We start from the raw sequence: 15,587 nt of genomic DNA, 5'->3' as shown, positions 1-15,587 counted from the left end.
AAGTAATAAAATAATTGCTATTTTAAGTGACTAGGTTTGGAGATGATTTGCTATGTAGCAATAGAAAATTAAAGCAGGCATCTTATGGCTCTCTCTGTCTCTCTATCTATGGAGGGGCTCCAACAGCTAGATGCCTGGGTTTCCACCCCTTTTTTTCAGCACATGTTCTATTTACTCCTAGAGCCCTCCTAATGATTATTCTGAAGCACAAAGTAAATACCTTATGTAAAATGTTAACAACATGAGAGAATACTATGCCAGTCGCTATGGGGGATATACACTTCAGCTCTGTAGTAGGGCTTGTTTCAACCAAGAGGGTATACACTAACACATGAAAAGGTGCTGCTGGAAAGTACTTCTTCAAGTGGGGTTTCAGGATTTTGTCTAACTTTTCACACTAAAGACTGGACAGAAGAATAGTTACTCCTAGGTACGTGTGTGTGTGTTTCTATTACAGAAAGTTAAAGCCAAGTCTAAGGAAATGCTTGGTAAATATTAACTAAGACCTTAAATACTATGAAACTTTAGATTTTAAAACATTTTATTTATGTATTTTAGATGCAAGATCTCACTGTCACCCAGGCTGGAATGCAGTGGTGCAATCATAGCTCACTATAGCCTTGAACTCCTAAGCTTAAGTGATCCTCCCACCTCAGCCTCCCATGGCTATGTGCCACCACATCCAGCTGATTTTTCATTTTTATTTATTTATTTATTTATTTGAGACAGAGTCTCGCTCTGTTGCCAGGCTGGAGTGCAATGATGCCATCTCAGCTCACTGCAACCTCCAACTCCCTGGTTCAAGTGATTCTCCTGCCTCAGTCTCTCAAGTAGCTGGGATTACAGGCACATGCCACCATGCTCAGCTAATTTTTGTATTTTTAGTAGAGACAGGGTTTCACCATGTTGGCCAACATGGTCTCAATCTCCTGCCCTCGTGATCTGCCCACCTCAGCCTTCCAAAGTGCTGGGATTACAGCCTTCAGCCAACGCACCTGGTCCATTTTTATTTTTTGTAGAGATGGGGGTCTTGCTATTTTGCCCAGGCTGATCTCAAAGTCTTGGCCTCAAATGTTTCCTCTCACATTAGCCTCCCCAAACACTGGGATTAAAGGTGTGAACCACCATGCCTGGCCAACATTGTAGATTTTAAAGAATAAGTTTCTGACAGCATCCTTCTGAAGACATAAAATTGCTCTGGATCTGATGGCAAAGGATAAGTTCTATTGGCAGGGAATTTAGACAAAGTGTTATCTCTGGAAAGCCAGAGGCCAGAGCACAGCCACGAATTCTTCGAATTGCTGTGAGGTGAACACCATAAACTTCCAGAGAAGACTGAGGCAGCATCTCTTTGCTTTATATCAGGCTAGGCCTGAAGCTGCACTGAAAAAGGAATGAAGCTGGCTTATTTGTCAACAAAAGACAAACCCTATGAAGAAGCAGGTTTACCTTCTCAGAGTAATGAACATGGTGCTGTTCTCAGAAGTCAAATACCGTGACTTGGGCAATATTCTATTGATCACATAGGCTAGCTCTATTCAGAAGTGGATGGCGCTACACAAGAGAATGAACACTGGTGGGCAGGGTCAATGGGAGCCCTGTTGGAGGCTGGCTGCCACATTCACCCAAAATCAATGTACTAGTGCCTGCTGAGGAACAAAACACAATGTCCCTGCTTTCATGAAGCATACATGCTTAGAGAGGTGAGAAAAGCAACAGATCTAATCAGTAAGTAAATTATATTACATGCTCTAATTTGGGAAGTCCTATGGGCTCCTGCGCTAGGCTCCACAGACCAAACCAAAATGCAGTCACTCCTGCTGAGGTTCGATACCATGAGGGCAGAAATAAGTTGTTTGTCTGAGCTTCCAAGAAATGACGAGAGAGATAACAGCCAAATCCCCAAACAGCCCAGTTTTAGTCAGCACATAAAGAAGTCCCCTCTGCTTTAACTTTCACAAGGAAAGTAACTTTAAAACAATTAATCTCCTTTTTGTTCTCTTCTTTAGCCCTTTTCTGTCTAAAGCCAACCTCTGCTCAGCTCACTGGAACACTCATTCTATTTTACAGAATGAGGCATTGCCCAATTCTGGAATCGCAAATAAAAGTGAATTAAGATCTTTAAATTAAGCTTGTTGTGATTTTGTCTTTTGATATATGAAAATAGACAAAGCAGGAGAAAAGGAAAAGGGAATGCTGGAAGTTGGGATTACAATTTTAAACGGGGAGATCTGGGTAGACTTCACTTAGTACACCTGAAGGGAGTGAGGAAACAGGCCATGTGGTTTTATGGAAGAACAGTGTTCCAGCCACTGGGAACAGCAACTATGAAGACCTGGAAGTAGGAATGTGCCTGTCATGTCCAGGAAACAGCAAGGCAGAAACCAGATGGTTACAGGAGAGATGCAGGAGATGAGATCAGGTAATAACAGTCAGAGGACAGAGACTACATGGGCGAACGTATGAAATGGGAAGCCACTGGATAGTTCTTAGCAGACAACTGATACTATCTGACTTAACATTAAAAAAAAAATCTCATTCTGGTGGCTGATACCAGAATTGACAGGCCAAGGGTGGAAGAAAGGAAACAAATTAGGAGGCTCTTGTAAAAAGTCAGACAAGAGGTAGTGGTGGCTTACATTACAACAATATCACTGTAGGTGGTAAGGCGTGGTCACTCTGAATTTATTGTGCATGATTAATTGCCATTCTAGGCAAAAGTTTTTATTTAAGAGGAACAGCATTTTTTATTAGATCCCAGATATGTTGCTGCTAAATGGTGCTTTAGGGAACCCCACACAAGTTCTGAGGAACTTCACAGGGATTTGCTCGTAACAGCAATGAAGTGGGTAAGGGGACTGACGCTCTAGGGGACTAAAACTGTCCCCTCCCCAGTTTTATAATGGCGGTTCTGTGTTAACATTCTTTAAATGTGGGATGGGAAAAACCTTCAAAAGAAAGACTAGGAAACCCGATTACCCAAAAGAAAAGATAGACCATAAAAACACACACCACAAACTGTATAAAAAATACAACACTATTGATAAAACTGAAAGACAAACTACAAATAAAAATATTTGCAACACAAATGAAGACAGTTTAATATCTCTAAAATTTAAAAAACTCCTAAATTCAAAAGGCAACAATCAAGTAAGAAATGAGCAAAGAGTGTGATCAAAACGAGGTTCATAATAGTACCTCCTTCATTGAATTGTTGTGAGGATAAAATAACAATATATACATCAAGTGTTTAACATAGTTCCTGGCTCAATAAATTTTACCCACCACTGCCACCCCATAACCACCACTGCTGTCATCATAGCTACCACTGTTGACACTTTGCCACTACCTTTGTGTTATCATCACCACCATCACCACCACCACCAGCAACTCCATCATCCTGTCAGTGTCAGGGCCATTAGCAATGGAAATCTGAGTCAACTCTGAAGGTCAATTCCAATGCAGCTTCCCCCCAAGTACATTCTTCACTGCAAGTAACCAATTACGTATTGTATTACCTTTTCATGGTTTTCTATTAGGATCTCAATGACAATGTTCTGAAATTTGATGTCCATAATGGCTGCTACCGTTTCTTCCTGAGGCCTCAGCAGAGTGGGTCCAAACACGACGCCAAGGTTTGCCACCGTCATCAAATTCTGCTTGTGGTTGTTAGCAACACTGGGAGGAAGGAAAAGAAAAGGTACCAATGAGAGAAATTGTGTACACAGAGATACCAACCACTCTGTACCCTTCCTATCTTCCTATCTACAGACTCCTCGTCTGTGGGAGCCAGAACTTGGGACATTCTCAGATGCCACAGGAATCAGAAAATCTACCACATTTCAGAAATCTTCAGCATCCAGGCTATTTTCCTATTTCAGGATATGACATTCCTTATATCATTTCCATTTTGCCTAAAACAACCAACCAACCAAAGCAGCTATCTGCCAAATTACTAACCTTTGAACATCTGAATCCCTGTTTTGCAAGTCCAGGTAACTGCTAATCCCTCTTAATTGCAATTTATGTACTTGGCTGCTGCTTAAACCACTGTAATCATTAGCATTTTTCTCTACTGCAAATGTAAAATCTCTTGATGGCTTTAATACATTCGCAAACATAAACACAAAATAGACATAATTTTTAAAATGGGCAGATCTGGATATTTAAAACCAAGTAAGGAAAGTCAGCCCTTTAAAGTATTAAAGGCCCACCAGATTAAATATGTGGCTCACATTAAGTGAAATGTGGCACAAACAGAAATATAAATGCACTAGTGTATATTTATCTATATGGCTATGTTTATATTGTCACTTTAACAAACACACAGGGTCAACAGCTGCTGGGTCTGAGTAATTTGCTAAAGACGTATGCTTATTTTTGAATAAACAACTACATGTATCTGAACTCCATACCCAGGCCACCATGACCTAGCTATGAAACTCAATTGTTCACTTGCTGGCCCCATGTGTAAAAACATACAAATCATCTACTGGCAACAAATAAGTTAAAAGTTAATGCCATTTAGTTTTGTTGAGAAAATACCAAGAGCTTCCCTAAATCACCTGCTATAAGAAGGAAGCTATTCATTACTAACTCAAAACCAGAGAGAAATTGGGTAGAGATCGGCAGTTTGCACACACCTACCTCCCTAGCATTTAGTGCTATTTATATGTAGTATTTTTTCACACAATTCTATAAATGCCTGTACTGTTTCTCTGGTATACCTTTTTTTTCTTTCTTTCTTTCTTTCTTTTTTTTTTTTTAAAGAAAAGAGATTTTCTGGATCTTAAGTGCTGGTTTTTAAACTGAGACTTTATTAAAATACTACATCAACCAATTTTATTAGTAGATGTGTACATTTCTATAATTTTCTTTAGGGCTAAGAGTTTAACTTTCTCCTCTAACGGTGGGCAGAGCATGGTTAGACCTATGAAACTTTAACTGTGGTGCCATCCAACTAGAAAGATAATTTGCTTTTTGACTGCCAAGCAACACCTGCAGCAGGGAGAGTGGCCTGCCTCTGGTCCATAAAGAATATTTCATTAACATTTTCTTAGTTCTTGCTGAGTCTCCTGGTTTTACCTATAGTTTTCCATTCTACCCAGAATCACGTCACGCTTCCAGTCTGAAAAAGTGAATGCAGACGGTCAAATTCTTACCTGGCAAGGGGGAGAGACTTTGGTTCTGTGCCTTAGTCAATCATCAAGTATGCATATTTACAAACTGCTTTTAACATCACTCCTTTCAACATCAGCTCCTCTGTGTGGGAAGGGAATTCTATGTCCTTATACTTCCCCTCCCAAAAGAGCTAAGTCATTAAACTTGCCCTCTTGTCACAAAAGTCCCTTGTGCAAGTGAATCAACAAGCTATTTTTGTATGAAAGTACCTTCAAATTGTCGACCAATATAAAAATACATGGTTTGGATGATGATCATTTTTCCCTGTCCTGCTCCTCCACACTACATCTGACTACAGCAACAGCCTCCTAACTAGGGTTCCTGACCCAAGAGCTTCTAACTTCAGCTTTATCCTTCCTGCTACCAGCAGTTCCAGCTAAAACCTCCCCATTTAGTGTTTAGCAAATGCTTTTATTGTTTAATTGTTCTGATAATGATGGCTATAAACCTTTAGTGGGCCCCACTGTTTTTCTTTCTTCTTCTTCTTTTTTTTTTTTTTTAAACAAACAAGATCTTTCTCTGTCATCTAGGCTGGAGTGCAGTGGCATGATTATAGTTCACTGCACCTTCACACTTCTGGGCTCAAGAGATCTTCCTGTCTCAGACTCCTGAGCAGCTGGTACTACAGGCATGCATTGCCACACCTGGCTAGTTTTTAAATTTTTTTGTAGAGACAGTCTTGCTATGCTGCCTAGACTGATCTTGAACTCCCGGTGTCAAGTGATCCTTCCAGCTTGGCCTCCCAAAATGGTAAGATTATAGGCGTGAGCCACTGTGCCTGGCCTGCCCGACTGTTTTTAATACAAAGTCTGAACTCTTATAAAACAGCATACCTTTCCTCAAATCACCACTAAGCCTTTCTGTGCTACCTCACAGCTTGGGTCCCTGGGCAGAGTAACTCAATATTTCTAAGTGCTGGGTTCCTCATCTTTAAATAAAGGAGAGGCTGGGTGAATAACATACCTACTTCATGTGAATGTCATACAGATTAAATGTGATAATGCATGGGAAATATGGTAATTATCACACTAATTCGCTTTTCACTCTCATTCCACTTCCATACCTCTCTGCCTTTGTCCATATCATTCCTCTGCCTGGAATGCTATTATGCTGCTTCGTTCGTTTGGCAAACTGTTAATATGCAAGGCTCAGCTCAAATGGTCCCAGTCCTTTCTGTACATTCCTCTCACCTTTCTCCAACCCTCTATTCCCAACAAAGGCAGAGATGTCGGCCTGCTCCTGCATTCATTACACTGCGCTGTCATCCCTACCCAGGCCTGAGAAGAGGAAGTATGGTGTTTTATTTGGTAGTACCAGTGCTGAGCACACTGCTTGGCACATGAGATGCACAATGAGCATTCGCTGAAGTGTTAAAAGATGAGGGGAGTTTCTGAGTAGGAATAAAACAATTATTCCCAACCCAGCTATTTACTCATAAAACTACAAATTATTGTTGATTTTTAGAGAATGTATCTCAACTATCCCAACCTCCCTTTTTAAAGTCTCCAGCTACGTTCTATTTCTTTGACTTAATTAAAGAGTAATAATTACTCCTATTTGCAGGCCCCAATGCTCAAAGGCATTTGGAAAAAAGGTATAACAATTTTGGATTGGCAACTCTGAATATAAATAGGCTTGAGGTTACCCAGCATAATTCATTTCCCTTTTAATGATCCGTGTTATTTTAGAACTTAAAAAACACATTGATCTAAGTCTTAGAAAACTTTTTTTGGCGGGGGTGGGGGAGCTACACCTTTCATTATTAATGACCATTATCTTTCGGCACACTGAAGTAATAAATGGATCTGTCACTTGATTATTACTGCTCGCAACTTGGTACAGCTATGTTCATTACTCCAGGATGAATTATTAATGGCTTGAGATCTCTATGTATCCCGGACAGAAAGGCCTAGACCTCAGCCTCTGCTGGCACCAGCCATCTATTATAGCTGGATGAATTTACAGGTGTGTGGGAAATAGGCTGGCAGAGCACTGGGGAGCCAGCCCAGCAGAGGCCATGGGACTCATTCATTAGCAAGGTCTATAAAACATGGAGAACCTGCTGTTTTGTTAAATTGAGCTGTCTGAGCTCCTCCTCATACAGCTCAGAATGTCATGTTGAGTCTTGACTTAAAATCCACACAGAGAAGTTACCTTCACACTACATACTGCAGTGAAGAGGTCTTTGACACATGTCTTTCAAATCCCTCTGTCCATGTGGACTGCTCTGCTGTGGTGTCTTTTGAAAGAACTGCCAATTCTATCATTTGGATGCTGCAGAGAAACAGTTCTGCATGTGATATTCACTTGGAAGAGACCCAGTTTCTTCTGGGATCATCAGAACTGCTGTATCCAATGAGAAGCAGTGGATCTCCTGAGAGGCATGACTTCAGGGCAGTTGTTGGGGTTGGTAGGTATATGTACCCCACGATGCAGGGAGTTGCCTCATGAACTAGAACCAATGAGGAAAGCACATGTTCCATGAAAATGGCCTTGGCAGAGGGGCCTCCTGCCACCTTTGCTTCAAAAGGAAATAGATGGAGATTCTGTTTTGGTCTGATATCCTTTGACGGGCAGAAGGAAGTAAATCACTTTCAGATAAAGATGTTGGTGGGGACGGTGATAGAGGGAGCATTATGATGGGAATAGACAGTAGCCAATCCTTTTGGGGCCTGTAAGGCAGAGACCACCCATGCTGTCATAGGGATTACATCCGTTTTCCTGGAGTTTAAATGAGAGTCAGAGCTCTATAAGTGTTAAGTAGTACTTTAAAATACGAGACTGGTCCTAAAGTACTCCAACAATACATGAGTTTACTGTGGGGTTTGCAGATAGGTTTCATCTGATCCTGAAGTATTCTAAAGATACATAAGCTTATTGTAGGGTTTGCAGATAGGTTTCATCTTGAGGCCTAGAGTGTTATGTCAAAGAATGTCAAAGCAGAGTACCAGCGCCACTGGATACGATGTAGTCACAGATTTGCAATGAACCATGGATTGGATGGGCGGAACAACAGCCCATCCCACTTATCCACCATCTCCTACTTGTTTGCTTCAGCTTCCAATATTAAATTGGAATTAGGCTTACAGTGTTTTAGACTTTTTAAACAAGCTACAACAACTTTTTACATTTATCTGACCTTCAGAATAACTCTGTAATAGCAGCTCTCAAACGTTCTGACAATGACCCAAGGTAGGAAGTATATTTTATCAAGCAATACACACATACATAAACAGACACATCCCCACACCATATCAGAAACAAAAGTTTTCAGGAATAGTAAGTATGATACATTCTGATATTTTCTATTCCCATGCTATCCTAGTCTATGTTTGTCCAATAAATTATTTTCATGAGCCACTTATATGCCATGAACTACTATTTCAGAAACACTGCTACAGAGGCATAAAGCGCAAGTACTCTCTCCAATTTGCAAATTTGGACAATGAAGCCTAAGGGAGATCATAGCACAGTAGCTGGGGTCAGACAGACATTACCAGCTGGATGGCAGCAGGCAAGTCACCTGGCCTCTCTCAACCTGTTTCCTCATATATAAAACGGGAGCACTAATACACAGCTAGTAGCTTGTAAACCTGGAAGGCTGATTAAGTATGATTAAGTAAATCCCTTGGCATGAAATAATGGCTTAATAAATGACATCTGCTATTGTCATGGTGGCTGTCGAGGTAGTGGTGATGAAAGTGGTAGCAGTAGCAGCAAGTGTTAATTTAAAGCCACATTGTTAGTTGGTAGTTTCGCTTGGTATCCTGTCCAGGAACCTCAGTGGCCTGCTTCTGCCTGGGGCAAGAGGTCTCACCTTCTCCACCTATATTTCAAAGACTACTGTACCCTATTTGTAGTTCTCCTCTTTTCATTCTTTTGTGTAAAAAAAGTATGAAACACTTTGAATCTATAGAAAACCTCAATACATAATAATACTTTTTTTTTTTTTTCCTTGAGATGGAGTCTTGCTCTGTCGCCCAGGCTGGAAAGCAGTAGCACAATCTTGGCTCACTGCAACCTCCACCTCCCTGGTTCAAGCAATTCTCCCACCTTACTCTCCCAAGTAGCTGGGATTACAGGTGTGTACCACCATGCCTGGCTAATTTTTCTATTTTTAGAAGAGATGGAGTTTCACCATGTTGGCCAGGCTGGTCTTGAACTCCTGACCTCAGGTGATCCATCTGCCTCAGCTTCCCAAAGTGCTGGGATTACAGGCATGAGCCACCACACCTGGCCATCATACTTATTTTCTATCACTTCCCTATAAGCACTTCTGGCACAATAGGCTGAGAGCCTCACATGAAGCCAAAGCAAGGCCACCAAACTTACTCTGTCTTCATGACACCAACAACATCATGCCCCTAGCCTGTCTGGCAAGTTCTTCCCCAACATACAAAGCCCACCACCCTACAAAGCTCAGCTCTGAGCACTCCACTGACCACTGGAGGCCATACCAAGCTCTCTCCTCTAAGAGATATGTCACAGTCAACCCCATGGGATGTTTCTACACCAGCTGCTCTCCCCATTCACAAATGCCTTTGGACCATGGGCTGAATCAAAACCTTGGAGTGCATCTTCTGCAGAACACAGGCAGATGCTGGGGTAGGCCTGAGGTGACCAATTCTGAAAGTACTATAGGCAAGGAAGTGGGTATAGGCTGCAGTCAGTATCACCCCTCTCTACTGCCCTTTCAGGGAAGCTCCAAGCTCTAGAGCTGAAGAGGATTCGCTGGAAATGAAGCTGCTGGAACAACACTTTTTTGTGGCTAACCAGATAAGTTTAGTTTCCAGGGTTGTTAATTTGGTTCTTTTCGCCAGCCTTAAATCCGTCCTTTGTATATAACAGGGGATGGTGGGGGGAATCCCCACTACCACTCATTGCATGTTTTCTACCAAGTCAGACTGTGTGTTGCCTGGATACTATCTGGACTCGGTGAGGCAGGGCTACTCCAGCAGCGCTGAGGGGGCCTCTGCTGAGAGCACCCATTAGAACCATGAACACAGCTTGCTGCACTGCCCCAGTAGGGGCACCAGAATAAGGGTGTCAGATAAATCATTCTCTGTACTGACTGAGGCCTGGCTAATCAACCACATTTAACATCTTCCTGGGAATGGTTATTTAGTGAGAAGACAGTCAGGAAGCTTTGAGTAATTAATTGAGTGCTTATGGTGGGTATATCTACACAGTGTCTCCTATGGTGGGTACTTCTACACAGTATCTCCTTAAGGGGAGAACCCTTTGAGGCAGGCAGGTACCCACCATCACTACCACTTTACAAATGAGGAAAGAGAAGCACTGAGAAGTTAAGTAATTGGCCCAAGGTCACAGAGCTAATGAAGGGCAAAGCCAGGAGAGGAATGAAGTCTGCAGAGCCCATACTCCCAATCCCAGCTCTCTCCTGCTCCCACGCCACCAGGGCAAGTTCAACCTACGCTAAAAAGGCATCCTTCTTCCTCAGAAAATTCAACCAGAAATAAAGCTACTGGGGAGGAAAAATCAGTGGTTATAGTAGAAAAAAGAGGACCTCTCCCTCATTCACCTCACAAATTACTAAACTGGAAGAAGAAAAAAAAGAGAAAGAGAGCATTTATGGCTATGGGAGTAACGCTGGACTAAACACTGTTTCTTCCTCCTTCTTGCAACGGAAAATGGCTGCACACTTGACAAAATCATGAAAATGATGAACTATCCCTCAAATATGATGACATTCCATTTACAGCTGGCTGGCACAGTCAGAGAGCTGGTTCCTAATAACTAAAGAGTGAACACTACAAGATTGAGAGAGAAGGAGAAATTAAAAGGAAAAAAAAAAGGAGGGAAAAACAGGCAAAAGGGGTCTGTAGTCCAAAAAAGACATAATTATGGCCATACTTGTATTCATCCACGCTGTACTGCTTTCATTCAAGGATGTCAAAGTTCAGTGAATAACTAGCAGTGTTCTCTGCTTCTGGGGAAACATAAGCTACATTTCAGTTGGGTAAACAAGACTGCTGAGATGGTAAGTGCTGCTCAGTATTACTTAGGTTCACTTTAACCCCCACCAACAGAGGCCCACTTGGTATTGACAATTGTTTAAAGAAAAGGAAAGGGGATTTGGGGGAATTAATAAAAAAGTCACATCTTTTCATATAGCTTGCAATCTAACACAGAGTTATTCTAAAATCTGAGTGTGTAACTAGCTCTATGTACACTCATCTTCTCTAATTCAACTCCATTCCCTATTTAAAATCTACCAAAGGCTTCTGATCTGTTTTAAATTTCAAGTTGAAACTCTTTAGCATCCAGTATGGTAGCTCCTCAAAAAATTATACTCAGAGTTACCACATGATCCAGCAATTCCACCTCTGTGTATATGCGTAAAATAACTGTAAGTGGGGTCTCAAAGAATTATTTGTATACCCACTTTTACTGCAGTATTATTCACAGTAGTTAAAATGCAGAAGCAACCCAAATGTCTACTGATGGATGAACGGAGAAGCAAAATGTGTTACATGCAAACTATAGAATATTATTCAGCCTTAAAGATCAAGAAAATTCTGGCATATATTATGACATGGATGAATCTTGGGGACATTTGTGTTAGGTGAAATAAACCAGTCAGAGACAGACAAATGTTTATGATTCTACTGATATAAGGTACTTAGAGTAGTCAAATTTACAGAATTGAAAAGTAGAATGGTGGGTGCCAGGGACTGGATGAAAGGGGAATGGGGAGCTTTTGCTTAATGGATACCGAGTTTCAGTTTTACAAGATTAGTTAAGGAGCTGGATGATGGTGTGGTGACTGCACTTAAAAACAGTCAAGGTGGTAAAGTTTACATTATATGTATTTCACAACAACAACAACAACATTTTTTTTAGTAAACCCTTGGCAAAGTGCCTACACAATCCAGCTGACCTCTCAAGACCCTCCTTTACCCTGTCCCCTGTACTCTCTCACCTCTGAGTTAGAATTCTCTTTAGGCCTCAGTTCCTTCCTTCCTAATGCTGATCCCCATTCCCAGGTCACTCTGTAGCTCCCTCTCCCTCTTTACTTGGCCCTGTCTTTCTTACCACTCTTCCGCATAGTGGTCTACCTGGACACGCACTCTAGGTCAGGTCCTTTACTACAATTCTAATTCTTCAATTCTCCTCCCTGGTACTTATTGAATTATAAATATATCGCCATTTATGGAATTGGCATTTTCTGTCTCCCCTATTTAGCAGAGCTTCAAGAGGACAGGGATGTCATCAGCCTCCCTCACTGCCACACACCAGTGCCTAGTAGTTTGCATATCATTGTTGAGGGGAGAACAAAGGAACACGTGGATGCTTTGGGAGGCCACCTTCTTCTAAGTGTGTCAAGGCTCAGCTGCACTAGGTGCCTGGGTTAAATATGTCACCTACTGCTGTCCTAGAGCGTTTGCCACTCCGGGGGCAGTGGGGGGTGCAGCTGGCCACAGCAGTTCAACCTGACACAGACAGCATGTAACGCACCGGGCATCTCTCCTTGGCCACACTAATCTAGAAGGTATAACAGCCATAAAATATTTACAAGGTATAATAATTATTACACGCATTACCTAATATGCATTGTATAATATTGCATGAGCTCACACTACTATACCAGGACCCCTTCAGTACATTTAATAGCCCTCTAGGGCAGTGTCTCCCATCTCTCCTTTTCTTTATCCATTTCTGAAATTCCTTTATTTCCTGCCTGTCTTTGATTATTACTAGGATTTCCACCAACAGTAACAGCAACTAACATTAACTAAGCACTTACTGTGAGCCAGGGATAACCACTCCATCAATTATCTCATGTGATGTTAAAAGTAACCCTAGGAGGGTAATTCCATCACTATCCCAAAGGGAGAGGCTGGGGCTCACACAAATTCAGAAATCTGTCTAGGGTCACATATCTAGAATTTGAGACCAAAAAGTCTACAGTCTGATTTCAAAGGTATTGCTCTTAAATGCTCTACTATGAGAGCATTTAGGCAGAGAGACAGAGAGAAAGACAGACAGACAGACAGGCAGGCAGGCAGGCAGGCAGGCAGGCAGGCAGACAGACAGACAGACAGACAGACACAGACGGACAATATATATCCTGCCATTTTATCTCATTTGCTTTTCTTCTTTTCCATACAGCCTGACCTTAAGGAGATCATAGGGCAAAAGAACCTGATTATTTTTACAAGGATAATTTTAAGCAAACAAGAATATTAGGTTCATCTATGTCCACTAACAATATAAAATCCCTAAGCTTTTCTATTGGTAAATAAACTAATCTGGGTCATGGGAATTACTAGAACCCCCCTGGAACGGGCCAGATTTCATTAACAACAAGAATGATACTTTTGCTGTAAGCTGCCTAGTTTTCCTAAATTAGTCTTTTAAACAAGCCAACCTACATTTTATTTGCCCTACATTTGTCTCAGCTACCTGGTATTTGAGAAGGCTTCTGCACAGGGAAAACACATTCCTTAGATCCAGGGCTTAACTGATTAGCTTTCACCTATCTCATCCTGGACAGTTTAGGCTTCAGCTAGTAGCTGTGTTCTTGGTCCCAGTCCACCCGGCACAGATGGGGAAGAGCAGCATTCACATATAAAAAGACCTGCAGAGAAGCTGACTCAGAAAGCCTTTCTTCCTGGAAAATTACTTATTTCAAATTACATAACAATCCATTCTAAAGTCCAATGTAATTAACATTTGCAAAGCATTTGATAGTTCATAAAATGCTTTCACATTCATGATCACAGATTTATTGATTAGTTCTCAAATCTAGAAAAAGATGCCACAGGGTAAATAGAGGAGGTGTAAAAGCTGCACCTGTGTATGCCAGTCTGGTGTTACCAAGTGCTGCAAATGCTGGTTCCTGTTGTTGGTGACATTTCCTGCAACCACCCAAACTACCACCTATAAGCTAACATTGTCCTAAAGTCAGGCAAGCCACAGAGACATTGCTTTGGGACTTTCTACCCAAGGAAGAAAGTACAAGGTGACCTAGCACAGAGGCCGAAACTGCTACATCTATTTTTCAACTACCAACTATTTTTTAGCACCCATTGTGTGCGAGGGACTGCTTTAAGTGCTGGAGAAACAGTGTTGAACAAGACAGATGCCTCCAATTTCCTGCCCTAGAGAAGCTTACATTCTTTTGGAGTCGGACAGACTATAAGCAAAGAAAATATATGGTGCTATGGTGAAACAGCCAGCATGAAAGAGATGGAGAGTATAGAGGAAATCTTTGTAGCTTTAGACGGGTGGTCAGGGAAGTCTCATGGAGAAAGCATGTGTTGACCAGCTGAAGGAGGTAAGGAAGCAAGCCTGAGGACATCTGGGAAGAGAGCTACACGCAGAGGAAACAGCAGGTGCAAGCACCTCAGGACAAGTAGCTGTGTGGTATGCTGGCAACATCTAGTACCTGGAGCCCAGAGAGCAAGGGGGCAAGTATCAGGAAAAGTCAGAGAGGTAATGGACTTGAGGTGCAAATCCTGGCAAACTTTGCAGGCCACTGTAAAAGCTGTGTTCTTCACTGAGTGTGATAAAAAGCAATTAGAAAATTCTGGTCAGAGGGGTAACATAATGTTAGCTATCCCCTCTGTAGACTCAGAAAGGTCTCAGCTAACACTTAAATGCTCAAATGCCATAGTTTGCTTAACATTCAAAGAGAGAAAGATATGGCCAGGTGTGGTGGCTTACGCCTGTAATCCTAGCATTTTAGGAGGCTCAGGTGGGCAGATCACTTGAGGCCAGGAGTTTGAGGCCAGCCTGGCCAACATAGCAAAATCTTATCTCTACTAAAAATACAAAAATTAGCCAGTTGTGGTGGCATGCCTGTAGTTACAGGCACTCAGCCAGCTAAGGCATGAGAATGGCTAGAACCCAGGAGATGGAGGTTCCGAGATGGCATCACTGCACTCCAGCCTGGATGAGAGCAAGACGCTGCCTAAAAAAACCCTAAAAACTAAAACAAACAAAAAACAAAAAGAGAGTTAAGAACTTTATAAGCTAGCATAAAACCCAGTAAGAGAATTCAAGATGTGTACAAACCAGATAACAGTACTGTTCATATTTAATTAAAATGTATCAGGCCCTGTGCCTTTGTGCCTGTATCTGTGTTAACCTCATAGGTTTCTGCAGTTGTTTCCCATTTTCCTCTTGGTCAGAGACTGGAGGAAAATTTTCCTCTTGGCTGGAGACTCTACTGGGAAGCCTGGTGGAAGAACAGAAGGCTTAGCCAAACCTGAACTGGGGGCCTAGAGCAAGTAAGAGCTTCTAGGTGCAAGTTACCTGCTACCCAGCTCACAGCCACCCATGAACAGCGCCAATATTAACATTTGTAGAGTCCATTGAATTTCACCATCGTGACAATCTTTCATTCGTTAAAATAAATAGCAGTCTTCTGAAACCAGATC

General features: G+C 41.8%; 1 protein-coding gene across 1 annotated transcript in view; it reads right to left on the bottom strand.

The window, feature by feature from the left end:
• The window catches only part of ARHGAP26 (Rho GTPase activating protein 26), a 471,565-nt gene that overhangs the window by 111,419 nt on the left and 344,559 nt on the right, over positions 1-15,587 (bottom strand). The window contains exon 19 of the mRNA XM_037739951.1: positions 3,519-3,678. Within this exon, the coding sequence (XP_037595879.1) occupies positions 3,519-3,678 (160 nt within the window). The remainder of the gene's footprint in view (positions 1-3,518; positions 3,679-15,587) is intronic.

Source organism: Cebus imitator, unplaced genomic scaffold (assembly GCF_001604975.1).
Source record: "Cebus imitator isolate Cc_AM_T3 unplaced genomic scaffold, Cebus_imitator-1.0 Scaffold76, whole genome shotgun sequence".
Classification (NCBI taxonomy): Eukaryota; Metazoa; Chordata; class Mammalia; order Primates; family Cebidae; genus Cebus; species Cebus imitator.
This window is presented reverse-complemented; position numbering and strand designations above follow the sequence as displayed.